The sequence below is a fragment of the Zootoca vivipara genome, chromosome 1, assembly GCF_965207765.1.
Source record: "Zootoca vivipara chromosome 1, rZooViv2.hap1.1, whole genome shotgun sequence".
Classification (NCBI taxonomy): domain Eukaryota; kingdom Metazoa; phylum Chordata; class Lepidosauria; order Squamata; family Lacertidae; genus Zootoca; species Zootoca vivipara.
The window spans coordinates 56115011-56142072 of record NC_142582.1 but is presented as its reverse complement, the minus strand read 5'-3'; the positions used below and the strand labels follow the sequence as shown (position 1 = coordinate 56142072).

Sequence of the window (27062 nt, the reverse complement as noted above, 5' to 3'; positions counted from 1 at the left end):
TTTAAAAAAACTGACTCAATGTGTCTTTGGGTGGTGAGAAGGTAGGGTGATGGTGGGAGAGTGTGCATCCTCCCTCCTCCCCCCACCCCCAAAAAACCCATGCTTCATCTTTCCATTCCACAGAGTGGGCCGGACTAATTTGTTTGCTATGCTCCCGCTTGCTGTGCCAACCATGAGCTGCACTGTAGAGGGTGGTGTTGCTTCTGTAAGCAAACCAGGATGAATTCTTGATAAGCAGGTCATTTGCAGGATGCATAAGTTTGAATATTGTTATAAACTGTATTAGAGTTGTGCACCGCATTCAGACAGAATCCTTTGATATAGCAAAGCTGGCCCTTTGCCATTGTTTTTATTGTATTTTATCCTGTGAGGTCTCAGGAAAAGCCACAGAGGCCTGTTCTTGTCCTGTTTTTTTGGTTAGCCTAACTGATGCCATTTTGCTTCTGTAAAGAAACTGCCTGCTTTAGAATTTAGGAGGGTGAGCCACAAATATGTGAAGACCAGATAACGTTGCTAGGCGATTTTCAGGAAAAACCTCCCTCTGCCAGGCACCTCTCTCCCCTTCAAGGTCTCCAGGCAGGGTGTCCTGTTTCGATCAGTGCAAGGAACCTCGAAAGGTGGAAGGGGAGGGGGGGGGGTGCCTATATAAAGTATGGACAAAGACTATTTGGCACGGCTGCACCTTCACACTGGTGAGTGTGGCTCGCCCGCTCTGTTTCATTCAGCTGAATAAACGAGTAATTATGGGAATCTCCTCTGTCTATGGCATTTATTGGCCTTTCAGTGACCAAGGCAGCTTGGGCCCAAATAACAGACTCCAAAAATCCTTTAGTGTCCTTGTATCTTTTGGTCTACCCTGCCTTGAGTTGGCGGTATATAAATATTTTTATAAATAAATATTGACAAAAATTAAATTCCCTTTCCAGAATTGTTCTCTAGATCCTTCAAGTAGTCTCTGGATTAATTGACATTTATCATACACCCTGAAAAATGAATCTACAGCACAGAAATGCAAAGCACGGGTTTTTAATAATGATTCAAGTAGGAATGATTGAAGAACATGGCAGGAGATTTCTCTAGCTTTTCTGCAGCATATGACTATTGCTTCAAAGGGAGGAGGGAGCTCCTACATCAATGACAGGATGGAAGAAATAGAAGAATGGATCAATATTTTCCAGCAAGCAATATCAGTAGTCAGCATGTGGAATTTGATTGACTTCTTCCATAGATCAGAATTACTCGTCGCTGCTGCATTTGTCAATCATCTTTTTCTGAAATGAAATGAAACAAATGTAAGTACAGGCTGCTAAAGGAAATGAGGAAGGTTGGGACTAGCTGGTTCTTGGCGAGCATTACTCAGCAGCCTGCTTCCTGAACAGTAGATGATCATGCCATGGTGAAAATGGCTGAAAGTCAATAAAAGGCAACTTTGCCTTCTATCTGTGCCTTGATTCACTTGGCTCAGCCATCAGAATAATTGGGCAGCTTTAGGGTTGGAAAAGATGGGTCTTCCTTACGATGACACAGGCCTGCTGCATGCATATTAAACTAGAGTTATTACTGTGTGACCTGAATTAGTCTCTGACATATGGAGAAGGCTTTGGTAATATAGATGGCAAGACAAAGAATTTAGATCCTTTTTAGATCATCAGATATTAACTTTGATAGGCATAGTAAAATAATGTTTTTAAATAGCAGACTGCAAATAAAGTTTGGTGGGATGAAAGACAAGGTATAATAAATACCCAAACACAGGCAAGAAAAAAACGGCAAAATAGATACTTACCACAAGATCATATAACCCTTCTTTTTCCTCTTCTGTAAATTCGTCCTGGGTGCAACTTTGCACCTGCTGTGCATTGGCTATCCCATACTTTGCACGAGGTATATATTTTTTAAGCTCCTCTTTTAAGTCATCCGGTGTTCCAGAAAGGAATGCAGTCACTGAATTCTGGACAGAAGGACACAGCTCAGAATTAACTGGGGGGGACGGACAAAACAAAAACAAAAAGTGAATTCATACATGTTTTATTTAAACTCTTTATTGTCATCTTGAGGAAAAAAGAAATAATCACCTGATAACTGGGTGGAAATCATATGACTCAGCTGAGAGAGCCCAGCTCAGATCCAGCTTGGATGCCCATTTCTCTGCAAGAAAGCTCCATGGGAGAAGAACTTTCTTGTGCTGACACCACATGAGGATGGTAAATGTTCTTTCATTACCATGTTTGTATGTCAGGGACACACAGCCCTGACCAGAGAATGCTATGTTTCCTGGGCTCTGTAGATGCAGGAAAAAAAATACTATACTTCCTCTGTGTAGCACTAACCAAAACTGGCCTTTCCACAGCTGAGTAATTTCTAAATTGGAGGCATAGCTGCCAAGTTTTCCCTTTTCTCGCAAGGTAGCCTATTCAGCATAAGGGAATTTCCCTTAAAAAAGGGGATAACTTGGCAGCTATGATTGGAAGCCATAAATATGACATCTTAACTCACCATAAAATGCACATGTCACTATGTAGTGAGATTGGGGTACCCCCGTGTGTCCAAACTCTGGCTCATGGAACGCAGAGCATTGTGGGATAAGTAAAACTGCAGCCTCCTAGGTAAAAGGTTTTTTTTTTTTTTAGTGAATTCTTTTCTACACCTCTACACCTACTGGTAACTGCTTTCTGACTCTGCAGGCAGGGAGATGCTTATTTGATTTACAATGCTGATCAGAAGGTCGGCGGTTCGAATCCCTGTGACGGGGTAAGTTCCTGTTGCTTGATCCCAGCTCCTGCCAACCTAGCAGTTCGAAAGCACGTCAAAATGCAAGTAGATAAATAGGAACCGCTACAGCGGGAAGGTATACGGCGTTTCCATGTGCTGCTCTGGTTTGCCAGAAGCGGCTTTGTCATGTTGGCCACATGACCTGGAAGCTATACGCCGGCTCCCTCGGCCAATAATGCGAGATGAGCGCGCAACCCTAGAGTCAGTCACGACTGGACCTAATGGTCAGGGGTCCCTTTACCTTTACCTTATTGGGGCTGCTCCCAAGGTTATCAAGGGTTTTGTGAGTTAAAGTACCTGCCAGAGTGTAGCCTGAGAATTTTGGGGAGTATTTTGCCTCAAGGTTCTTTGAGTACTGTATAAACAGAGTTTCAGCTGTGTCAGTTTTGACAATCATATGATATATGTTTGACATCTGCTATTGGTAATTTTGTAATTAGGATCTAACTCTGATAGGCTTAATAACGGAACCCCGCGTGATTCTAAAGAAAAGCGGTCTGGGGAGTGAGATGCAAATCGCTCTCAGCCAGGGTGTCCCCAAACTAAGGCCCGGGGGCCGGATGCGGCACAATCGCCTTCTAAATCCGGCCCACGGACGGTCCGGGAATGAGCATGTTTTTACATGAGTAGAATGTATCCTTTTATTTAAAATGCATCTCTGGGTTATTTGTGGGACATAGGAATTCGTTCTTTTTTAAAAAGAAAATAAAAAATACAGTCCAGCCCCCCCCACAAGGTCTGAGAGACAGTGGACCGGCCCCCTGCTGAAAAAGTTTGCTGACCCCTGCTCTCAGCCATTGTGCTATTAGCCATCCTGTTTCAGTCATGTTGCTTAGAAGAGGATCCTGTTGTAGCCCACTTAAACTCACTGACTATCACCTTCAGTGATTTTTAGGGTGCCCAGGTATAAAAACAGGACAGGGCTCCTGCACCTTTTAACAGCTGCGTAAAAAGAGATTTCTGCAGATGCACTCCCATGCCAAACTATACCTATACAGTATATGGCATCTGGTTGCCATAACATTTTTTTAGAGCTCAGTACTGTAACTAAGGATGTAAGAAAGCACCGTTTCTGTCAGAAACTATATTACTTGTCTCACTGTCCGATGTGACAAATTTTACATAATTATGTAATTACATTGCCATTGCACTATTCCACCTCATTCGTTTCCAGACTGAAAGTGACAACAGCCAATACTGATTGCATTCAATCGACTGATTTTCATTCCAAACATGGAACGAATAAGTGAACAGTGGCGATTTCTGCTTCCATTTCTGTCAGAATTCTCCAATATCCCTAAATGTGGCCAGTGCAATCTTAAAGAAAGCATACTGGGAAGAAAGCCCCATTGGGCACAACAGGACTTACTTTTGAGTAAGCCTGCTTTGTATTGTGCTTTATTTGAGTGGAGGCCATGCAGAGCTGGTCCAGGAAGTCTCATTGCCTAAAATGCCCAGCTCTTGGAGTTCATTTCACTGAGATTCTACTGTATTTCATTTACAAACATTATCTCTGGTAATGTTATGCTGTACTACTTAATGTTTGCTTCTTGAGAACCAAGAGCCAGAAGTCTCAGTAGTGATGCTTACCTGAAGAGCAGTAGCATACTAGGGCGATGAGCAGGATGAGTGTCAGCTTCATGATGGAGAAAAATTCTCAGATGGGTTGCAGCACACAGCAAAACTATCTGGGATCCTGAGCTGCGCAGCTCAGGCATCTATATATATAGCTCTATGTGCCCACGAGCTGCTCCGCCTACAACACAACACATGCCCTTATTCACATTGTTCTCCTCCTCATTTCTGATCAAATGCAAAGGAGATGGAGAGTGTGCACTGGGTGGGTTACTGCGGTGTGCCCTGTTAGAGAGTTCCTTGAGGGGACAAAATCAGTTTTTTGACTTTTTGTATGCACTGCAGATGGGGGAGAGAGCCAGTCTGTCATCAAACTGATACAGAATATCATCTACCTGAATTTTTGTGCCAGCTTTTAAAAGAAAAAAGAAAAATGCTGTGGAAATGGGGTGAACTAAACTTAAGGTTGGCAAGATGAAGAGACCAAGATCAATTCCTACAGCATAAGGAGGGTCAGGTGTGGCTTCCCATTGACCTATATGCAGAGTGTACGTAGGATTTAAGAAGACAAGAGAGCTGTTCTCTTGAGTTTCGAAGCATCAAATCCCTGCTCACATATGAAGCTCGCTGGGTAGCCCTGGGGAAATCACTCTTTCTTGGTATAGCGTACTTTAAAGGGGTATTGTGAGGCTCGAGTGCCACACTGAGTTTCTGGGGAAGAGAACGTATCAAAACAAAATACATATCTCTCTCTCATGTGTTATACTTAATAGACCCTGTGTGCAGTTGCTAAATCAATTACAAATACCCTCAGGTTTTCATTCTGTGTCTTTGATTTGATTCCCGCACCCCAACCACTTTATAAATATACAGTATAGTAACCTTCCAAATGTGCATTCAATTATATGCAAATGAAATTTCAGGACAAAAGATCAGAGGCTGTAAGATTTTCAAGGTTATAGAGAGCAAATGGTTGATGGAGGCAAAAAGGAAAGGGCAGGTTGTTCCATGGTAAGCTAAATGCAAATTATCAGTATAGCCTGAGGTTTTATAAACAGTCCAAACTATCTTGACTTTGCCAAGTATTGCTAATATGGACGTTGCTTTTAAATTCTTTAGGTCATTATGGGATTACCTAAATTAAAGGATGTGTATATATTGACATTTCTCCTTTGCGTATTGACTTGTGCCCAGGCCTGCATGTTTTATTCATGCGCTAATGGAATGGATTTAGGGGAGTGGCAACACTGGGGACACCCCATCTATGATTTATAATGGAGCACAAAAGGTGGAGGGTGCTGAATTTTGAAGTTGCACAGGGCTCCACTGAAATTTGAGACCCAAGCTCCCCCACTGATGGGACTACTTCATTGGATACCACCTATTACCTTTGGACAAGGCTAACTATGAATTCTGCTTTGAATTCTATTCACTCCCCCAAATTTTCCAGATCATCTTCATTCATTCATTTCATAAGCAGACAGTATAGACAATATTATCTTTACTAATCAGCTAGGTTTCTTCTGATTTCCTTCTCCTTTTCTTTCCTTGTTATCTTTTACTTGTGTGGAGGAGGAATGTACTATAACTTTCTGTGGGCAAAAGGTCTGACATGGGCAGAAAGATTCCTTAGTTAAAAACAAAGTGAAAGGGGCCAAAGAGTAAAAATAAATAAATCACGGGACTTACAATGAGAAGAAATCTGACCCATTTTTTAAAATGCTGTATACTATTACGAGAGATCAAGAACAGCTCACCTGGTTGGGTGGAGCTGCAACAACAACATTTGACAGAGGCAGCATCACTTCCATGTACTGGAAGGGGAAGGTGGTGGTGAGGTCAGGGCTGTGCAGAGCCAATCTAGTGCTTACGCTAATACGTCTGTGTGGCCTAGACAGAAAATGGTCTGAGCCTGTGCAAGGCAGCTTTGTGTGTTTGGTATTAAGCGTCTGAGGCAAATTTTGCACCTTCGTAGGCTGTAGAAGAGGAGCGCTCACAAGCATGCTATCTGGTGGATCAATGGATTGATCAACCCTTAAAACCTTTTCAGGAGATCTTGTCAAGGATAAGGAACTTATGGCCCTCCAGATGTTTCTGGAATACAACATTCCTATGCCCTGTCTGTTGGTCATGCTTACTGAGTAGATCAGTAATATACGAGGAGGCTACAGCCACTTTACCCCAATGCTGCTGCTTGGAGGGTATTCCGCCTCTCTGGAGATAGGTACAGTACTGCCTTTTTCATGTACTCTTATGAGAGATAGGCAGGCTGTTTGTACATCAAGAAGCAGAGCCAGCATGGCTTCTGCATGGACAAGCCCTTTCCGACGAAGCTATTAGATTTATTTCGGAGTGTCAACATGCATATAGATTGAACTGATCCAGTGATGAAGTGCAGCATTTCTCAACCGCTGTTCCGCGGCACACTAGTGTGCCGCGAGACGCTGGCTGGTGTGCTGCGACGTGCGGCGACGAGAAGGGCGATTTGCATTGTCACATGCCTGGCGGCCGCCAATACCCAACACTAACCCGCCAGAAAGGAAGCCGGCCGGGTCACGACGCGGGGCGAGCGCAGCTCTCAACAGCCACCACCACGGGAGGGTGGCTTTAGACAAACTTAAAGAAGCTGGCTGGATGAGCTCAACCTGAAACTTGCTGAGCAAAGGATTGTGCTGGCAGAGAAATCAGCGGCTTGTGAAGCCTTATTACAGGAGATTGCAACCAACACAGCAATTGGCAAGTGTTTCTTACAGTCATAATTATATAGTCAATATAGGGCGGCACAGAGTTAAATTTTTTTAACTTTTTTAATGGTGGTGTGCCTCGTGATTTTTTTCATGGAACAAGTGTGCCTTGGCCCAAAAAAGGTTGAGAAACACTGATGTAGTGTACCTGGGCTTTAGCAGGGTACCTCAGGAAAGTTTAGTAAGGTTAGCAGTCATGGAATAAGAGGAGAAGTCTTCTTGTGGGTCAGATATTGGTTAAGAAAACAGAGAACAGGAATCAATGGACAGTCCTCCAAATGGAGACATGTAGAAAGTGGAGTCCCACAAGGATTTGTATTGGGACTTGTGATATTTGGGCGTGTTTGAAAGTGATCTAGAGTTATGGGTAAGCAGTGAGGTGGCCAAGTTTGTGGAAGATAATAGATTGTTCAGGGTCATTAGCATGAAAAGATTTTGCAAAGGGCTCCAAAAAGGCCTCTCCAAATTGAGGGAATGGGCAGTAAATGACAAATGCAATTCAGGGTAAACAAGTGTAAAATGATGCATATTGTGGTGAAAAAAAATCTTAATTTCACATATATACTCTTAAGGTCTGAACTGGCAGTGACTGATCTGGAATGAGACCTTGGGGTAGTAGCTGAAGGAATATTTGACCAGGGTGTAGCAGCTGTGGAAAGGGCAAATCCCATGCTGAAGATGTAAGAAAAACACTAGGGCCTAATTTGAATAGTAGAGTGCTAGGTATCTGGTGGGAGGGGCTTGTGTGTTCTGCTCCAGAATCAGCCCCTCCCTTCAGTGTGTTCCGTTAAGTTTCAGTTAGGAGGGACCAGCTGTCTCTTCTTGTTTCTTGCCTCAGACTTGCCTCATGTCGTCGTATTTAGTTTCTTTCCTTATGTTATTTTGTTACAGTTTTCTTTATTATTAAAGCTAAGTTTACATATACTGGAGCTTTATTTTTCTCAGTAAAAAAGAAACTCTGCTGAGGAAAGGTGTGGAATGTCCTAAACTGCATGAGTGAGGGGATATTGCCAGATATTGCCAGGAGGATTGATTTACAGATAATCACCCCCCACCTCCACAACAGAAGATCCGTAAAAAAGGAATTAAAAATAAAACTGCTGGTATCATAACACCATTATACAAATCTATCAAGAAGATGGAGTAATTTCTCTGTGCGGGAAGGCTGCAGTATTTTTGACTTTTTAGTTCAGAGAAAAAAAGGTGATGTGACAGAAATTATGCATGACATGGAGAAAGTGTTTTTCTGCTTCTTTCATAACATAAGACTCATGGGCATCCAATGAAGCGGAATGCTGGAAGATTCAGGGCAGAAAGTTAAACTATGGAACTTGCTCCCTCAAGAGGCTGTGATGGCCACCAACTTGAATGGCTTTCCAAAAGGATTAGACGAATTCATGGGGGACAAGACCATCAGTGGCTACTAGCAATGATGGCCTTGTCCTACCTCCAGAGGCAACATACATCTGAATCCCAGTTGCTGGGAGTTTTAGGTGAACAGAGTGCTGTTGTCCAGCTCAAGTCCAACTTGCAGGCTTCTCATGGGCATCTGGTTGGCCCCTGTGAGAACAGCAAGCTGGACTAGATGGGCCATTGGTCTGATCCAGCAGGATCATCATATTATATATTCTTATGTTATGTTAAGAGTCCTACCAGGTTCAGAGAAGTGCAATATGCTGCAGTAAGAGTTCTTAAACAAGAGTGCAAGCCTTGTGGGACTAAACTGAATCCATTTCCCTGCAAAATCCAATTACAGTGATTTGGCAAGAAAGAAGGTATAGAGATGGGGAGCTGCTTGGAGGAAGGAGTGCCCAGGTTAAAGATGCAACAAGGACAGATTGCATTTGAGCCTCCCAGCTGAGATTAGACAGGCTCTCTCCTTGCTGAACTTCAGGCACATGACAAAAACTCCTTTATTTTAGCAGGCATTTTAAGGTAGTGTTTGGGTTTGTTTGGTTTCATGCCAATTTCCCTAGAAACGGGTTGAATGTTAAATCACTCTGAGAATCATAGCTATGGGAATAGGAGTCTCCTAAGAACTCTCAGCACCTTAATAAAGTATATTTCCCAGAATTCTTTGGGAGAAGCCACAACAGTTAAAGTGTTATGATAGTGTTATAACTGTATTGTGCAGATGAGGCCACTGACTAGAGTCACATAATGCATTTGGCATTCTTTGTTCCTTATCAATTGCCACAGACACAGTGTCCATATTGAAATGTTCGTCCTTTTGTTCATCATCCCTGGGCTAATCATATTGCCTGCAGAAAGGTCTTGTCTATTTTGAAAAAGTGGGCAAATGAACGGTGTTCTCTAGCTTATCGTTGCTCCCTTCCTTTAACCTTGTAATATAAGCTCCTGACTGTCTAGCTCTAGCACATGTCAGTATCATGAGCGTGCGAGGGCATTTACTCACATTTGTGGGGTGTGGGTGTGTGAGCATATCAATTCTATCAGCTGCATTCCTGTTCCTGGGATCAGAGCTGGGACCCATAAACTCTACCATCTGCTTCCATGACTTTCTGGAATCAATGTATCTGACTGATCATTATGGCACTTTGTCCCTAGTACTAGCCACTCCCCCCCCACAAAAAAAGTTTGGAAGTTGGGGAAGCACAACTGCCTCTCTCTCAAGCTAGCAGCACAAGGGCCCTCTCTAAATTGTAGAGAAGGGCTGGGCCAGCAACTCTCTATTCAGAATATTCCTTCTTCTGCTCTAACACAGTCTCTGGCTGGCTCTAGGAAATCTCAAAGAGATCAGTGCAAAAGGCACACATTTAACAGCCTACAGGAATGAAACTTGAGCAAAGGAATGTAAGGCAGTAAATTTAATAATGATTTGGATATGACTGATTGCAGAACAGCACATGAGATTTCTCTAGGTTTTCTGTAGCATAATGATTATTGCCCCACAGGGAGCTTCTTTGAACAATGACAGTGCAAGGGAAATAGAAGAATGGATCAATAATATGATATTTCAGGAATTGGTAGTCAGCTTGTGGAATCAGCGCAGCAACATCCGAAGATCAGTTCTTCCAGTCTTTTTTGCAGCTGTGCATTAAGTTTTTCTGAAATTAAATGAAATCCGGGTGAGTACAGAGTGTTGAAGGAGAAAGAAGAAAGAAACCACAGGCATGCAGTGTAGCTCCAGTGAGTTTATGTACTGTACGTATTTTCATATACTCTTGCTCACCACTTAGATATTCTTTATTATACAGGAGGGAAAGAAAGAAAGAAAGAAAGAAAGAAAGAAAGAAAGAAAGAAAGAAAGAAAGAAAGAAAGAAAGAAAGAAAGAAAGAAAGAAAGAAGGGAGGGAGGGAGGGAGGGAGGGAGGGAGGGAGGGAGAGAGAGAGAGAGAGAGAGAGAGAGAGAGAGAGAGAGAGAGAGAGAGAGAGAGAGAGAGAAAAGAGGGCTGACACTGTAGTAGGGTTAATCTGAAGGGCCACCAAGGGCTGTACCAGGGCCTGCTGGTGAAGAATGGCTGGGAGATTAGAAAGATAATGAACAGCTGGGAGAGGCACATCTATTGGCCATGAGGCTTCAGGGGTCCTTATGAATGAGGAGGAGGGGAAGGGGTGAGGTAGACAGGGCTTGAGGGAGTTCTAGTCGAGCCAACGCAAGGGTGTTGGACGAAAAAGTATTTGTGTCTTGGATTTAATCATCAGCCTGCTTCTCAAACAGTAGAAGATTGCCTCATGGGGTGGTATATTTGCCTCCTCTCTGTCAGTGGTGGAGCTTCAAGCTCTGGCGGGGTGGGGGGGTGGAGAGCAGGCAGGGGCATGGATGGTGCGCATCCTGGGGGCATGGCATGCCGCCAGCGGGGGTGTGGCACCCAGCGAAGGGGGGGAGCTGTGATAGCACCCCACTGGGATCGTGCTGTCGGGGGCGGTGCACTCCCCCCCCCCGTTCCTCCACCAGTACTCTCTGTACCTCAGTTTGCATGTATGGCATAGGGCATAGGCAACCTGCGTAATGACTGCTCTCCCATCAACCGGAGGGTGCCCTTTGCATGGCCACGCACAGTACCCTGATCCCTGAGACAATGGCAGAAGTTCCTGGTCCACCTCCCCACGTCACAGCCCTTTTTTGAGGTTCCTGCCAAACCTCAGTTTTAATAAACCTAGGTGGGGGGGGAGTTTTCCCCCCCCAGTTCTGTATTTTGTACTCTAATAAATTCATAAATAAAAATGAAATAAAAAATTAGATTGGAGGGAAAAACATATACACCCTGGGTTGGATTCAATTAACCCAGTTTGCTAGCAGAAGTCAGTGCACAGGCTCCCACTAGTGTAATATGACTCCGCTTCTACTCCCCCCCATCCCTTCGGGGGGGGGGGGTCCAGGAGAACCCCCAGAACAGCATGCAGCAGGAGGAGAGAGGAGATCATTCTGTTTGGCAAGCACAATATCATATTCCTCCCCCTGTCTCTTGTTATGTGTTAGAAGCACAAAAAGCCAGCCAGAAAAAGGACAATGCTTAAAATTACCAGAAGTTTCAAGTATTCCGAACGTTTCTCATCTGAAAATGTGCCAATAAGATCTTTTACGTCCTTTGCAGCTTGGATGCCATCTTCATTGTCTGAATAGCGTTCAAGTTCTTCCAAATACTCAGAATCTGTTCCAGAAAACTTGGCACCCAGAAACTTCTCCATAGGTTTGCATGTTTTGTGGGAATCTAGGAAGAAGGAAAATAAAAACCCAAACAGGCTGTAAAAAACGCTTTAAACCTACTATATATATATATATATATATATATATATATATATATATATATACACACTAACTCTTCTTTAGGATGGTCTTTAAAAAGTAAATAAAAACTAAGTGATAACTGGCTGGAAACATGATGGCTCACTTCAGACTGCCCTGCCCAGGATCCAGCTGGGATGCCAGAGTAGAAAACTGCGAGACAGAGGCACTTATGCCAGCAGATGCTACGACCTTGTCCACACTGGAGCAAAACATGGATTTGCACTTGCCTGTCTCTTTATTATTGCAAGGTTTTTCAATCCTGGCCTCTTCAGGCTTTCCAAGGATTAAAAAAACAACAACCCACATTAAAAGGAGGAAAGGTGTGGGACAACACTGAAATGGAGAGGGTGTAATAATGTGGACACTCCTACATTTTTGGGCGGGCAGGCGGGCGCAAATCTACGAAATGAGAGACAGAAGGAAGTGTTTCCATCATCTCCCTCCAGCCTAGCTAGGGACAGTGGAGAGGCATGCTGGTTTTCTCAGCCTCTGCACCTACCAGATGAATAGAGAAGGCGGGATGGAAGTGAGCATGTGCCTTCAGGCAGTGGCGCCCAATGCTCATGTCCACCCAGGTCTTTCTTGGGGAGAATACTGAGTGGCCGCCATATGAAATTCAGCTATGGGCTGGATCCGACCTATGGACAGGGGTTCCTTATCCCTCCCTCACCCCCTCTGATAAGGGAGCACCCAAGATCTACCAAGGGGAAAGATAGGCTTGACCTCTATCTTATGCTCTCAGAAAAAAGTAAGCTAGTTAGGCAAATCTCTTTTGAGAAATTTGTTTCACCAAACTAGAAGCAGGGTAAAAGTCATCTGACTTGGCTACTTGTTTAAGAATCAGATGTCTTATTAATTCTTGCAATAAATGATGTTTTGCTTGAATTATAAGAATATGTTATCATTTCTGCTCTTAATTTTAATGACTGTAAAAATGTACAGCTATTCTGATGATTTGTAATTTCCTAGATTGGAAGGTAATCTTTCTAAGCTCTGTTAAAGTAGGCTAGATAGATACATTCACGGATACGTCACTAGGCTAGTGAGTCAATATTCATGGTTATTTTATTATTTTATCATTAATGATCAGGATTAAATACAACATCTTAAAGTTCACAATGCACATATTGTGCTTATATTCCATTTACCCAAATATACTATGTTCACCGCAGACAGCATTAGGAGAGGTTGTCGCATTGGTGTGGGGGGGTCCCCAAAGACCACCTTTTATCCTGGGCCCCTGGTTGCTACTGCAGCTACCTCAGGAGTGTATGCCTGAAGTGTCAGGTTCATGATTTTGCTGAAGTTCTCCTGCATCTCATTTGTAGATGCCATATCTGAAGACATTAGACTGGATTATTTTAATATTTCTTCTTGAAGCAAAGAGCCATTAAGTGTCAAAGTGACAGATACCAGAGGAGTGATGCTTACCATGGTGATGTGCATCCAAGGAGCAGCATGCCAGGGCGAGGAGCAGAAGGACGAGTGTCAGCTTCATGGTGGAGAAGAAATCCCAGGATGGGTTCCAATACGCAGCAAAACTGTCTAGGTGTGTGTTTATTTATACACACAGAGGAGGTAGCAAGAACCACTCCGCTCTCAACATGACACAGGAGCACACATGACCTTATTTACATTTCTCCTGGTATTTACTTACTTAATGTATTTAACGGCAGGGCAACCTAACCGTGTCCTCTCAGAAGTAAGTCCTACTGCAGGCATCCCCAAACTAAGGCCCTCCAGATGTTTTGGCCTACAACTCCCATGATTCCTAGCTAACAGGACCAGTGGTCAAGGATGATGGGAAATTGTAGTCCAAAACATCTGGAGGGCCGCAGTTTGGGAATGCCTGTCCTACTGAATTCAGTGGTGCTTACTCCCAAGTCCCAGGTAAGTGGAGTTAGTAGTGCAGCCATCCTTGCACATTTCTATACTGCCCAATAACCAAAGTTCTCCGAGCATTTTACATTAAAAATTATCTTCCCGTGGGAGAGAAAATATAGACGAGAGAGGAATTCTCTTACTGATTTGTGTCTCTTGGAACATTTCAGTCCTAGAATCTGATCTGAAGGAGATGGAGAGTGGCTTCACATATTGCAAAATCAGTGGCCATAGTATGGGCTGCTGTGATGTGCCCTATAAGGGGCTTCCTTGCAAGAGAGAAGCAGGTTTTTGACCACTTCTGTGAACTGCAGGGGCCTAGCCCAGGTCAGCTCCTATTTGTACACTGTATACAGACCCTCCAAGTGTCCCTATTTTCCAGGGACGTCCCTGATTTAGAGAAGCCAACCTGGTTTCTGATTTGATCCCAGAATGTCCCACTTTTCCTTAGGATGTCCTTATTTTCACTGGAGAAATGGAGGGTATGAAGTTATTTGACTATCGAGTCATCTGAAGGCAATCCTGTATAGGGAGTTAATAATTTTTTAATGTTTTATTATGTTTTTATATATGTTGGAAGCTGCCCAGAGTGGCTGGGGCAACCCAGTAAGATGTATGGGGTATAAATAGTAAAATTATCATTATGGAATGGGACATCCTTATTTTCATTAGATAAACGTTGGAGGGTATGCTATACATAAGAATTTTGAAAAAATAAGGCAGCTGGAATACTGAGTTTGGATGTGCAAAATAGCTATTGACAAATGAAGCTCACAGGACAGTCCTGGGGCAATCAAGCTTTTGGCATAGCTAACCTATTGTGAAGCTAGAATGTGGCTCTGAGTTACGTGAGTAAAGGACAGGAGGCAAATGTAAAAAACCTCCTCACAACAGATACCTTTCTACTATCTTACATACAATGGTACCTTGGGTTGCGGACCTGATCTGTTCCGGGGTGCCCTTCGCACTCTTAAAAGTCCGCAATCCAAACGGCGCTTTTGCGCATGTGCGAAAGCGCAATACAGTCGTACCTCGGGTTACGACCACCTCGGTTTGCGAACAGTTCGGGTTACGAACTGCGCAACCCCGGAAGTGTTTTCGCCGCGCGTGTGTGCGCAGAAGCGGCACGCGCGCAATCGCGCGATCTGCGCATGCGCAAAATGGCAGCGCCCATCGCGTTCGGTTTACGAACTATTCGGGTTACGAACTGCGATCCGGAACGGATCGCGTTCGTAACCCGAGGTATTACTGTAGAGCACTTCTGTGCATGCGCAAAGCACGCAGAATGCTTCTGCACATGCGCGCGTGGCAAAACCCGGAAGTAAACACTTCCAGGTCCGCCGCGTTCATAACCTGGAAAAACGCAACCCGCAGCGGATGCAACATGAGGTATGACTGTACAAGGTGTGTAGCTGCTACCTCTATTTCAGATGCTCTGAGACTTGCACTCATTGCCTTGCAGAATATGTATTTATTTAAGGGACAAAATATAACATATTTCATTTTCCAGGAACCATAAATTGTATACAGTACAGTACTTTAGTCATCAGGAATCATATGTATCCATTCCAAAGTGTTCCATGTTGAAATAAGTGTTCCATGTTGAAACTTTCCACTATTTTATAGCATGTTGGTATTATGATTATTCATTAAATTTCTATACCACCCTTCATCCTAAGATCACAGGGCAGTTTACAATATAAAAACACAAAAATGCATACCAGAACAACAGCAACAAAATAATTATCCTCGCATACACAGATTGTTTAATTAGCCAATGGCCTGGGAAAAGAGGAATGTTTTTGCCTGGTGCCTAAAGATATGTAACAATATGTAACAGTTGAGTCTCCCTGAGGAGAGCATTCCACAAACGGGGAGCCAACACCGAAAAGGCCCGTTCTTGTGTTGCCCCTTTCTGGGCCACTCATGGAGGAGGCATGCGAAGGGCCTCAGATAATGACTGCAGGGTCTGGGTCAGTTCATATGTGGAGAGGAGGTCCTGGAGGTGGCACTACTTCTATGAAATTTCCTTTAAAAATAGCTATGAGATTCAGATTGAAATTGGGCTTTGAAGTTTCATCAAGGTTTCTTTTAATATCAATCCAGAACACCTGTAATTTTCTCCCACTCTCCCACCCTCTCTTGGATTAAATTTTCTCCAAAACTGTCTCTAAAGATAGCAATCTTCCAAATGTATAACGGGTGATATTGCAAATGAAATCTGAAGGCAATGGACATGCTTGAACATAAACAAGTGGTGCAAAAAATCCTGCTGGATCAGGGAGCATTTTTTGTTAAGAATAGCAGGACACAATCGTGAAATCTGCAAATATTAGTGACCAAAATATTTTCAAGGCATCCAAGCAGCAAATGGTTTTTGTGCGGCAAGGAGGGATGTAGGAAGGGAAAAGCAGGCTATTCCATAGCAGGCTAAATTCCAAATGACCAGTATAGCCTTGGGCTTTATTAACGGTCAAAAATGTCTTTGGCAGGGATCACTAATATAAATGCTACTTCTAAATAATTTAGGTCATTAAGGGATTACCTACCATATGGGATCTCTTTGTATCTATTGACTTTTCTTATTTTGGGATTAATTTGGATTCAGGCATGTTTCCCCTTCTTCATGTTTGGATGGCATGATATGAAAACTAGTTGGCGATATCTCTGTGTTATTAAGGTTGTCAGTTGAATGAAGCACCTGTATTAGGAGTGGGGGGAGATAAAGGGTTATATCCAACACTGCATGCATGGAGTTCTACTAGGGCTGACATATGTCCGGATTTTCCCAGACATTACTGGGATTTCAAAGGCGGAATTGACATCCGAATGGTGGCACTTTGTCCTGGATCTTAGGCAAGTCAATTGAAAATTCGCATTTTTTCACTGTTTATGTAAAAAAAAAAAAGTTCCTGGTTTTTCCTTTTGAAATATGGCAACCCAGGTTCTACTCACAGAGCAGACTTCCCTTACATTAACCTTACAGGTTAATATCAAATCCAAACTACTCTTCTTCTTCTTCTTCTTCTTCTTCTTCTTCTTCTTCTTCTTCTTCTTCTTCTTCTTCTTCTTCTTCTTCTTCTTCATCTGCTCCAGAGGGTCTTCCAACCTCTGGAGCAGCTTATGATGGTGGTGGGCTGCAGGGGAGAGGAGAGGAAAGCTCTGCTGTGCTAGTGGAACAGCAGCGTTGGATAGGGACCAAAGCTCCTTCCTCAGCCATCTAACAATATGGCACCCTCAAGTGACCATCCAGCGCCCTTTCTGCTTCTGAAGAGGCCTGTTGCCCAGAGATGGCATTTTCTACCAAGTGACACACCATTGTCCCCAAGTCCGGCATCTTTGCTATACACGCAAAGGTTCTGCTATCCAAACACTTGTTATGCAAAAATTCACTTATTCAAACATGAGTTTTTAGTACCCAAACCTGGCTATAACACCACAGATTCAGATATCCCAACAGCCGGACCCTTGCGTAGTATTCTAAACAGCTTTAAAGAAGTCTTAACGGTTTATTTGTATGTCGCAACCGTTTCGCCATAAACCATGGAAGGAAGGGCGGAGATTGGACAAAAAAGAGAGCATGTTTTCTTTCCTTGTTTGCCTTTTGCAAGGTTCCATAGGGTTTTCTTGTGCCCCCCCCCGGCCATCATTTTGGGGTCAAAATTCTATCGTCACAAATGCATTAGAAATTCCCGTGTAAGAATAATTGGAAATCATTGACTTTTTATGTGAAAGCTCACATAACAAAGAAAACTTTGTGTTGGGATAGTGGGACCTGCACGTACAATTTTTGGTGAATGCTGACAACACATCTCTTTACCCTTCCTTTTGACACTTGATGTGTATGTTTTCTGCGCTTACCCTATTCCTGCGACTATGGTTTGATTTTAACTGTTTTTAATTATGAATTCTCAATTGTTGTGATTTTCTTCCTGCAGATATGTGCGTAACACCTTTGTTGCATAGTTTCAGTCATATGCTGAAGACACATCAGTTTTCCTGACTTTGATACCACAAACACACACACACACACACACACACACTGCTTTTTTTGGTTCTCACCAATTTTTTTGCTGTTCATGGCAGCCATTTTGTACTGCCACCCAGAGCATCTCATTTGTTACAACACACACACACAAATTTATTTATTTCACATGATTTAAATACAACTTAATTGTCATAAAACCAGAAAGTGTTTTTACCCACCCTACTGAAGCGAGATGAGCACCACACCTCATAGTCACCTTTGACTGGACTTAATCATCCAGGGATTTTTTACTTTTACTTTTATTCTTGTGATTATTTTTTTAAAAACTGTGTTTAACATTATGTTTTTAAATTATATCCTGGGACATTGTGATGAAGGGCAGGTAAGAAATCAAATAAATATGAATAACTACTACTACTACCACCACCACAAGAATTTCAAATGTAATACAGATACAGATTGGGATAAAAAAAATCTGCTTCAGAGATTTAGGCTGGATCTACACTGATTTGTAAAAACGCTTTTAAAAAACCTCATAATAAAGCTCTCAATGCAATTTTACATTGACAACAGATCAGTGCTCTATGGTGCCCTCTGATGTCTCATTTTTATAATGCATTTTTAATGTTTTAACTGACCGGTGTATATTGGTCCTTATTAGAAAAGGAGGATCTTCAATTGTTGCCAAAAAGACAGTAACTTAAATCTAGATTGTGGTGGGGTGGTGGTTTTTTTTGTAATATTGAATTTATTCTGTGTTTGTTAAATGGTTGGCTTCTGCCATTTTTTAATTTATGGACACACTTGTACTTTAATGTCTGTGTGGCTTGCTGAAACGGCCTCATGGTTCAAATATGGAGACCTGGTGGGCATGCAGAAGCATATTGCCTCTGGCACAGGAGGTTGTGTTCAGCGAACATTAGTCACTATTGATAGCCTGCTGTCTAAATTAGTAACCGTCTCTGCTTCATTTTCATCAATGAATTCCATTCTGTGAAGCAGTAGTTCTTCTTGTCTTTTCTGAATCTTCTACCATTCTGCTTCATTGGATGACCCTAGTTCCAAAGGTGAGGGCTCCTCTTGCAAAAAACCAAGCCAGAGTTTGGAGTAGAGTTTTCAGGGCTGTGGTGTGAGCAATGCAGCAAGGAGAGAGAGAGAGAGAGAGAGAGAGAGAGAGAGAGAGAGAGAGAGAGAGAGAGAGAGAGAGAGAGAGAGAGCCATGCCAGATCTCTGCTTGGATCCAAGGCTGTCGCTATGGGAGAAACAAGTCCCTTTGGGGGTATTGATGCTGTGAATGCCTCCATCATAGGATCAGGCTGCATGTATGTGTAAATAAACCTTATAGCCTAAAGACACCACAGTCTCCACTGTGCCTCAGTCCAAAAGGAAACATGAACCCTGGGTAAGTGCTTGGAACCCCTGGAATCTCATACCGCTCGGAGATTGGGGCAGTGTGCAACAGTAGTCTCCTTTAATTCCAGTTCCCTGAACTGGACACAGTATTCCAGGCTGAGGTCTGACTGAAGCAAAATACAATGGTACCATGATTTCTTGCAATTGGACACTATACTTCTGCCCAGAAATTTTATTAGCTTTTTTTAGCTGCCATATCACACAGCTGACTCTTGTGGTCTGTTAAAACCCCAAAGTCCTTTTCATATGTACCTGAATGTTGCAGCAGACTGACTATTCAGAGTCTGCTCTGAATATTCAGAGAGGTATAATACAATTCCCCCACCTCTACCCAACATGGTGCTCTTTAATATAGCAATGTTGAACTTTTAATGACCCTTTATCGACAAAAGTTATGTCACCCTTCTAGAATTCTAGATCCCCAATGAAGTCTCTGGATTAACTGTGACAAAAGTTAATACACACTCAAAAATTAATCTTGAACACAGAAATGCAAGACAGAGTGTTTATTGATTATGAATGATTCAAGAACAACAGGTGAGATTTCTCTAGGTTTTCAATAGTATTTGTTGAATACTATCCAGATGGAGAGAGACGTCTCAGGACGGAATAGTGACAGTACAGAAGAAGACGACGAATGGATAAATGAGTGTTGCTTTGCAGCAACTGATGCTAGTAGTCAGCCTGTGGAATCAGCTTGGATTCATCCATGGATCAATCCTCCTGCCAGCTTTTCTTGCATGCGGCCATTACATTTTTCTGAAATGAAATGAAATCCAGGTCAATCCAGAGTATTGCGGGACAAAGAAGCAGGGGATTATGGGTACACAGTGCAGCTCTAGTTGCTTTTGGGTGATTCAGGTGTGCTGGGATCAGATGTCCCAATGGCATGTAAGCAAATGAACGGGAGAAAACTGGCTCATAGTTTAATTTAGGTCAGCTGGCCTTGCCTGACTGGCTTGCTTGCTTCAAATTTTATTTATATTGTAACCATATTCAGGTACAACACCACAACAATTGAGATACAGTTCTCTATGGGGAAGAAGGCAGGACAAGGAGTATCAGTGCTTTTTGGATGAGGATATGATATCTTATGACCTTTGATCTGTATGTTAATATAACATTTTTAAACAGAGAGGAAAACAAAGATTGATTGCAAATCCCGAATCTGTTTGTTGGCTTGTGGCTGAAAAAAACAAGAAAAGAAAATGGCAAAACTGATAATTACCGCCAGTTCAAAGTAAGCTGAATTTTGCTCGCTTGTCAGTTTATCTGCACACTTTTTAAATTTCATTGAGGCATCTACCCCATCTTGGTCATTTGCATACTTTTCAGCTATCTCCTTAAATTCTTCCTTTGATTTATTCAGCAATGCTCGCAGAAATTCATCAACAGGATCACACATATCAGAAGAAACTAGAAAGAAGCAAAAAAAAAATCAAAATGGATTTTTCAATATATTAAATGAATGTTTAAAAACTCTTTACATAAGAAACCCTGTGTGATAGCTGGCTAGAACGAAAAGGACTCGCCTGAGAATGCACTAGCTCTGATCTAAACTGGATGCCATTTACTCAGACTATATAATCCTAAACATTTACAAGGCAGCAGGCCTCACTTAACACGACTGGGCTTCCCAGCTGTGTGGAAGTACCACCCCTGAGTTGGTCAGTTGTTGTTCATAATGCAAAATATGAATAGTAACAATTTTGAAAGTTCTTCCCATGAGATATTGTTGGGTTGTAGTTTTTTTTTTTAACCTGGTTTGGAGGGGTGTGAAGGATGGATATTACCCAAGGTTTGTTACATTATTTTGACCCTTGAAGCAGGAAATCCCACAAGCACCTCTCCAGTGCTTCCTTGGAGCCTAACTGTTCTTCTAAGCAGCTAGCAAATGCTGGGCAACCTTGGCAAGCTGTTGGGCACTTTGACGTACTGAGACTTGGTCAACAAAGTGGTGAGTTTGCATTTCTGAGGACCAGTTTTCACTAAACATTTCCTTCAATACAGAAGCAATCCCTCACATTGACACAGTAAGTCAAGCCTACCTGAGGCTGGCAATGATGGAGCGTGGAATTACCACTGTCATAGTGGCTGGAAAATGTTCCACTGCAGTCACATTAACACCTGCCAGCTGTATCCACAATTGCCCCCTGTATCCACAATTACCCCCTTTCCTCATATTACATTCAGCAACACAAGTACACACCTAAGTCAGACGCCTAAAGCCCAGATTTTTTTGGTTATTTCCCCCTCCTGTACTTCATTTGCAAATGCCATCTCTGAAAACACTCTGCTGAATGAGGCCATTTGTGCTTCTTCAGTGTGTTGAGGAAAAAAGGGCATAATTGTATGTTTGTTGGTTTAAAAGCATTTCATACCGCTTTTCATTTAAAAACAAATCCCAAATCAGTTAACGACAATAAAAGTGCAACAAAAGCAATGCTAATCAGGAGTGATGCTTACCAGAGGAGCAGCAACATGCCAGGGCAATGAGGAGAACGACAAACGCCAACCTCATGATGACGGAGATCACTCTGTGTATGGATTACAATATGCAGGGAAATCGTCTGTGATTGTGAGCTGCACAGCACAGGTGTATGTATATATACCAGGAGGTAGCAAGATTAACACCACCCACAACAGGACAAAGGAGGACACTTGGCCCTCGTCATATTTGTTCTCTTCATTATACCCTGAGGGAGGAATTAGATGGATGAGAGAGGAATTGTCCCGTTGGTTTGTTTCTCTTCAAAAATTGAATCTGAGGGAGACAAAGAGATGCTTCAGACATTCTCAAATTAGTTGGCACCAAGTGGGTCACTTTGGTTAGCTCTGTTAGTGATAAGCTTGAGTGAAAAAATGCACTTTTAAAACCAATTTTATTCAGTGGTGACCGGCTGATGCCTACCCATTAGAGTTGGTGAGGCAGAATAATGGAGACTTTGGTGGATGGGTGAGATCTCCCCACCAGCCATTTCTGAGGGTGCAGACTTTCTCCCCTCTTCCCCATGCAAGTTAATGCAGTCTGCCACGGCTTCCGGTTGACCACGCCATCTTGCTCAGACGGGGGTCCGCACAGCGGAGCGGACCTCGGCGCTTCAGAGGTGGAGGGAATCGTTCCAGCGAAGCGAAACCTCCTTAAAAGCCCCAAATCGAGCTTTTTGGGGACAGATTTTGCCTGGCGGCGCCAAAAGCGGGCTCTCTCCTCCCCGGATCGGCTTTGTTTAAGCCCCCGAGAGCGAGGAGGTGAACCGCGGCGGACAGGCTGACATTGCTGCTCTGAGAGTGCGAAGCTGCGAGTCTGGGAAGTGGAGGTGGCCAATTCTTCAAAGAACATTCAGCAAATGAATAGACTGTGAGTAATTTGGATTCTTTGGAATGTAAATTAAGGCAACAATTTGGACCTGGGAGAGAGGGGAAAAGAGGAAGCCACCCCCCCCCTACGGTAACATAAGAGACAGTAAACAGAAACCCGAAGCCGTAAACAGAAGATTTCAACTTAAAAGGATTCCTCAAAGGCATCAAAGAGAATCTCCCCTAAATGCAGGGTAAAAGGGGAGAGAGACTGTGGTTGTGATTGCCCTGCAGAAAGAAGTTAAGACTAAGAAAGACCTTTCTGTTCCTCGGGAGCCGGCAGCCCAGACAATCCAGTGAGTTGATCAGGATTTATAGTTAAATTCTATTTCTATCTTTATCTCTGGACTTTTTGGAAATTCTTTTTTGGTTTATATACTTTTGAAATGTGAGTTCGAACTTTATTTTTAAGAATGCAGCCAGCTTGTTAAAATGGAGTCGAGAAAATAGACTGCGATTATATTCCACCCCATGTGACAAGTTTTGACCTTGACAGGACTGAACTATGTCAACAAAAAGGTACCCGCCTGAGTTTCAGCGGACTGTTTTGACCTTAATGTGGGAAGCAAGAATAGAACTATGTCAAGAGGAGACACAACGGCAAGTGTTACAGCAACAATTCCAGATGATGATGGCAGAATATGATTTCTTAGAAGATGAAGCTTTTGAAACTGAAGAAGACGAATGTGAGAATGACAATGATGAGGACTGTGATGACTTAACACAAAATGAAGCCCATCACGAAAAAAATGATGATTTTACTCTACAAAAAGTTGGATGGAGTGCCTCCCCTTCGAGGGGGGCACGATTGGACTTACTGGAACTCCAGAATGACCACAGGGAAGAAGGAAAAATTAAGCAGAGAAGAGAAGAAGCTCAGGGGTCTGATATGGAGGCCTGGATGGCAAAAGACTGTAAACAGGGGGTGGGGTGAAGGGAAAGTGAAGTTGTGATTGTAAGGATGGGTTAATAGGACTATAACTGGACTGCTGACTATGGAACTTGCTGGATTGGTGGGGTGGAGCCAGTACTCGGGGGGGTGTAAGGTTAGTTTGGGAATAATTATAGGTTTAAAAAGTGAATTGATTCTGGAAAAAGGTGAAAATATGGAGGCCTATAGAGGGGTAAAAATTAGGCACGGGAAGAAAAAATGGGAGTTTGATTTCTCAGTGATTGGACAATAGGCGAAAATGATAATAGTTAGTTTAAAAGTGGTACAAGATATAAAGGTGTATGTTATAAAATATGAACTATGAAACTGTTGAAGATGATAAATAAGGGAGGAAAACCGGGGAAGGGGGGAGGGTGGGGAAGCCCACAAAATATGGTTTAACAATTATGAATTTAACAATTATGATGAATTTTTTTTTGTCTTTTTTCCTTTTTGTCTTTTTTTTTCTTCTCTTTTTTCTCTTTTTCTCTTTTTGTATTTTCTTTTTTTTTGGTATGACAATAGATGGTTGGATGGATGAACTCCTGCGTACTGCCCTGGTTCACTGGAGCTCCCTGGTGGCAGGGGGGGGCTTCGGGGGCAGGGGAGGGGGAGGAGGACAGAAACCCAATCATAAAATGGACCACTTCTGACTGTTCACCTGCGTGGGATACTTCTGTGGCAGGGGAGGACCCATGGAGGGGGGTGGGAAGAAGGTGGAAAAGGTGTATATGTATGTACCATCTTTTGTAATTTGTAAAATCAATAAAATTATGTTTAAAAAAATAAAAAAAATAATAATAAAAATGCAGTCTGCCACTTTGCCCCACAAAGGCAGAGAAGGCGGACAGAGCCCTGTTCTCTCCCCTTCCACACTACCACCTTTACCTGCAATGTGACTTGGGCTCATGGCTGCTGCCGTTGGTCACCCACCTCCATAGCACCCTCCCCAGAGGTGATGTCCTGCCTCATGGTGCCTAACAGGCAGCAGGATTGGTACCCACTACATACCGGTAGCTACTCTACAAAATGTGAAAGTTTTACAATTGCTCCTGTAGAAGGAACCTATGTTCTCAAAAACATGTAGCTGCGATCAATATAAATTAGCTGGCACGTTTGAGGGGATGTTTTTAATTTCTGCATTCTCTGTGGTTTCTGTTCCTCTCACTTGGTTTTGGTTTTTTGGTTTTGCATGGCAATAAATCTTTTATTTCTCCATCTAAATCCATAACGGAGGACCTATCTCCTCAGCCTCAAAGCACCTTGTGTGCATTCACCCACAGAGTCCCATGCTGGCTCCCAGTCTCTTCAGACTCATCTCCTGTAACCCCTTCTCTCACCAGATCAGGCTAACATCATTCCCCCCCCCCCCCAGCTGCTGCTCCCTTGTGTGCATATCACACTCTGTGTATGAAGAAGCTGCGGCTAGCAGAGTGACTGATTGTGTGCAGCCTTACCCTTCGGTGCACAGGCAGAGGGGGTGCCAGCTGGAAGCTGCTGTATCAGGATTACTCGGAGGGTGTCTAGGGATGGAAGGTTAGAATGTGCATTAAAATGCATATTGCAAAAAATAACATTAAAAATGCTCCACAACCATTTACTGGGATGGGGGGGGGGAACCACGCTATAAATAAGTCAGAAATTGAATCGTTATAACAAAAAGTGGGGAGGAAGCTATGTAAAAACCACATAGATTTTTTCTTGCTCTCTGGCGCCACCTGATGTTGCATATTTATAATGCATTCAAAACGTTTGTTTTTTTTTTACTAATGTAGCTGAGTCCCCTGGACACATATTTTAAACAATTCCACCTGAGCGTTCACAAGAATACGCTCACTGGAGGCAATTTCTATATGATTCACATGGTGCGTGTGTGGCTCTGAAGGAGGATGAGCCACAAGAAATTGCAGCAGCCATGTTCTGTGCTGGCCAGAACCCACCCAGGAAAAGCAAATGAAGTAACTAACTGACTATTTATACAGGTTGGGGGTGGTGGTGAGAGAGCAGGGCATAGCTGTGACAGTGTTTGGTAGTGGAAAACCCTGAGCTAGAAGGAGTGTAGCACCCCCCTTGCCCAAAGGAATAAGGCTCTACCATTTGTGCACACTGCAGGGGTTTAAGGACAAACCTGGCTCCCCATGGGCTTGTATGGACAATGCATGTGGATTTTTGCTTAAAGGTAAGAGAACAGGTGGAATGCCATGGCTTGAGGACTGAGTTTGGACATGTAGAATGAATCCCTGGTTCTGCCCATATTAAGCTCACTAGGTATCTCTGGAGAAATTGCACTCAGCATAGACCATCTCACACGATTATTGTGAGGCTAGAATGTCACTTTCTGTTTCTTGGGGAAGTGAAAGACAGGATACAAAACGTACAAAAAATAACAATGAAATATACCCATGTCATATGTTGTACACAGTGCTTTTTTCTGGGGGGGGGGATGCAGGGGTATGCATACCCCTAAACATTTTGTGAATCTTTGTACTTTTGTCTATTTACTGTATTTATTTTTCCCAATTTGTTCTATAAAATGGTGATTTTCTTGAGTCAAAATGAGAGTACCCCTAAACATTTTTTTAAGGGAAAAAACACTGGTTATACTTAATGCACATGATTTGTGGCTGATAAATGTACTACAGAATTGTATTTGCAATGACCACTGGCCATAAGTTTTTCAAGGCTACAAAGAGGAACTAGGTGAAAAAAGAAGAAATAGCAGGTAATTCTAGTTACAGGTAGGTAGCCGTGTTGGTCTGACACAGTCAAAATAAAAATAAAAATTCCTTCCAGTAGCACCTTAGAGACCAACTAAGTTTGTCATAGGTATGAGCTTTCGTGTGCATGCACACTTCTTCAGGTAATTCTAGGACAGGCTAAATTGTCTTTGTATCCAAATGATCAGTATGGCCGCAGGTTTTCTAAACAGACAGAAATATCTGGCAAGAATAACCAATATGAATTCTGTTTCTAAGCCATTGAGGTTATTAAGGAATTGCCTAAATGAGGGGACTTGTTTTGTATATATTGAATTTTCTACTTTGGGTACTGATTTGGGCTCAGGCATGATCTCTGTTTGATGGCGTGCTTTGAAAACTAGTTAGTAATGTTTTATGCACACACTGCATGTTATTAAAGGATCAAACTCCAGTGCTTTAAAACAAATATTTGCTTTTCAGCACTTTGATGAAGGGCTTGCATCTGAAGTGGTGGAAAGAAAATGGAGACAAAGTATTTTCCTCAGGCATTCTCTGGGGCACTATCCTGCCGAGGCAAACTCTCTGTGCTCTTCTGAGGACCATTGCCCTGAGCTGCTATTTCCTATGAAGTGATGCCATGGTCAGTGGGTCCAGCAGCACTTTGCCATTGGCATGGCGGTGGGCATGCTGTCCAATAACATCTTTGCATCTTAATGTATTTGTGTTCGGGTTTTGCTAAATTAGTAGCATGAGAAACCATCAGATTGCTTCTTCACACAATCAACTCTAGGACAAGCAATTAACACTGGGCAGAAAGCCAAGGTCTACTTCTGCCTTAGTAACTGAGCTCTCATTGGTTGATATCAGCACTGAGACCTGTTATCAGAGAAAGCTAGCACAGTACGTGTGTGTGGTGAGTGTGGTCAGTGTAGGAGGAGAGGTGCTGTAT

General features: G+C 42.8%; 2 protein-coding genes across 2 annotated transcripts; both read right to left on the bottom strand.

Annotated features, from left to right (window-relative positions):
* Window positions 1-1030: 1030 nt before the first annotated feature.
* LOC148687578 (major allergen I polypeptide chain 1-like) lies at window positions 1031-4414 on the bottom strand. Its single transcript, XM_088656735.1, has 3 exons — window positions 4363-4414; window positions 1787-1980; window positions 1031-1271 (listed from the first exon to the last, which is right to left on the bottom strand). The coding sequence occupies exons 1-3, from the start codon at window positions 4412-4414 to the stop codon at window positions 1236-1238; spliced, it is 282 nt and encodes a 93-aa protein (XP_088512861.1). The 3' UTR covers window positions 1031-1235.
* A 15188-nt stretch (window positions 4415-19602) lies between these two features.
* LOC148687577 (uteroglobin-like) lies at window positions 19603-21859 on the bottom strand. Its single transcript, XM_088656727.1, has 3 exons — window positions 21593-21859; window positions 20355-20542; window positions 19603-19885 (listed from the first exon to the last, which is right to left on the bottom strand). The coding sequence occupies exons 1-3, from the start codon at window positions 21645-21647 to the stop codon at window positions 19841-19843; spliced, it is 288 nt and encodes a 95-aa protein (XP_088512853.1). The 5' UTR covers window positions 21648-21859; the 3' UTR covers window positions 19603-19840.
* Window positions 21860-27062: the final 5203 nt, after the last annotated feature.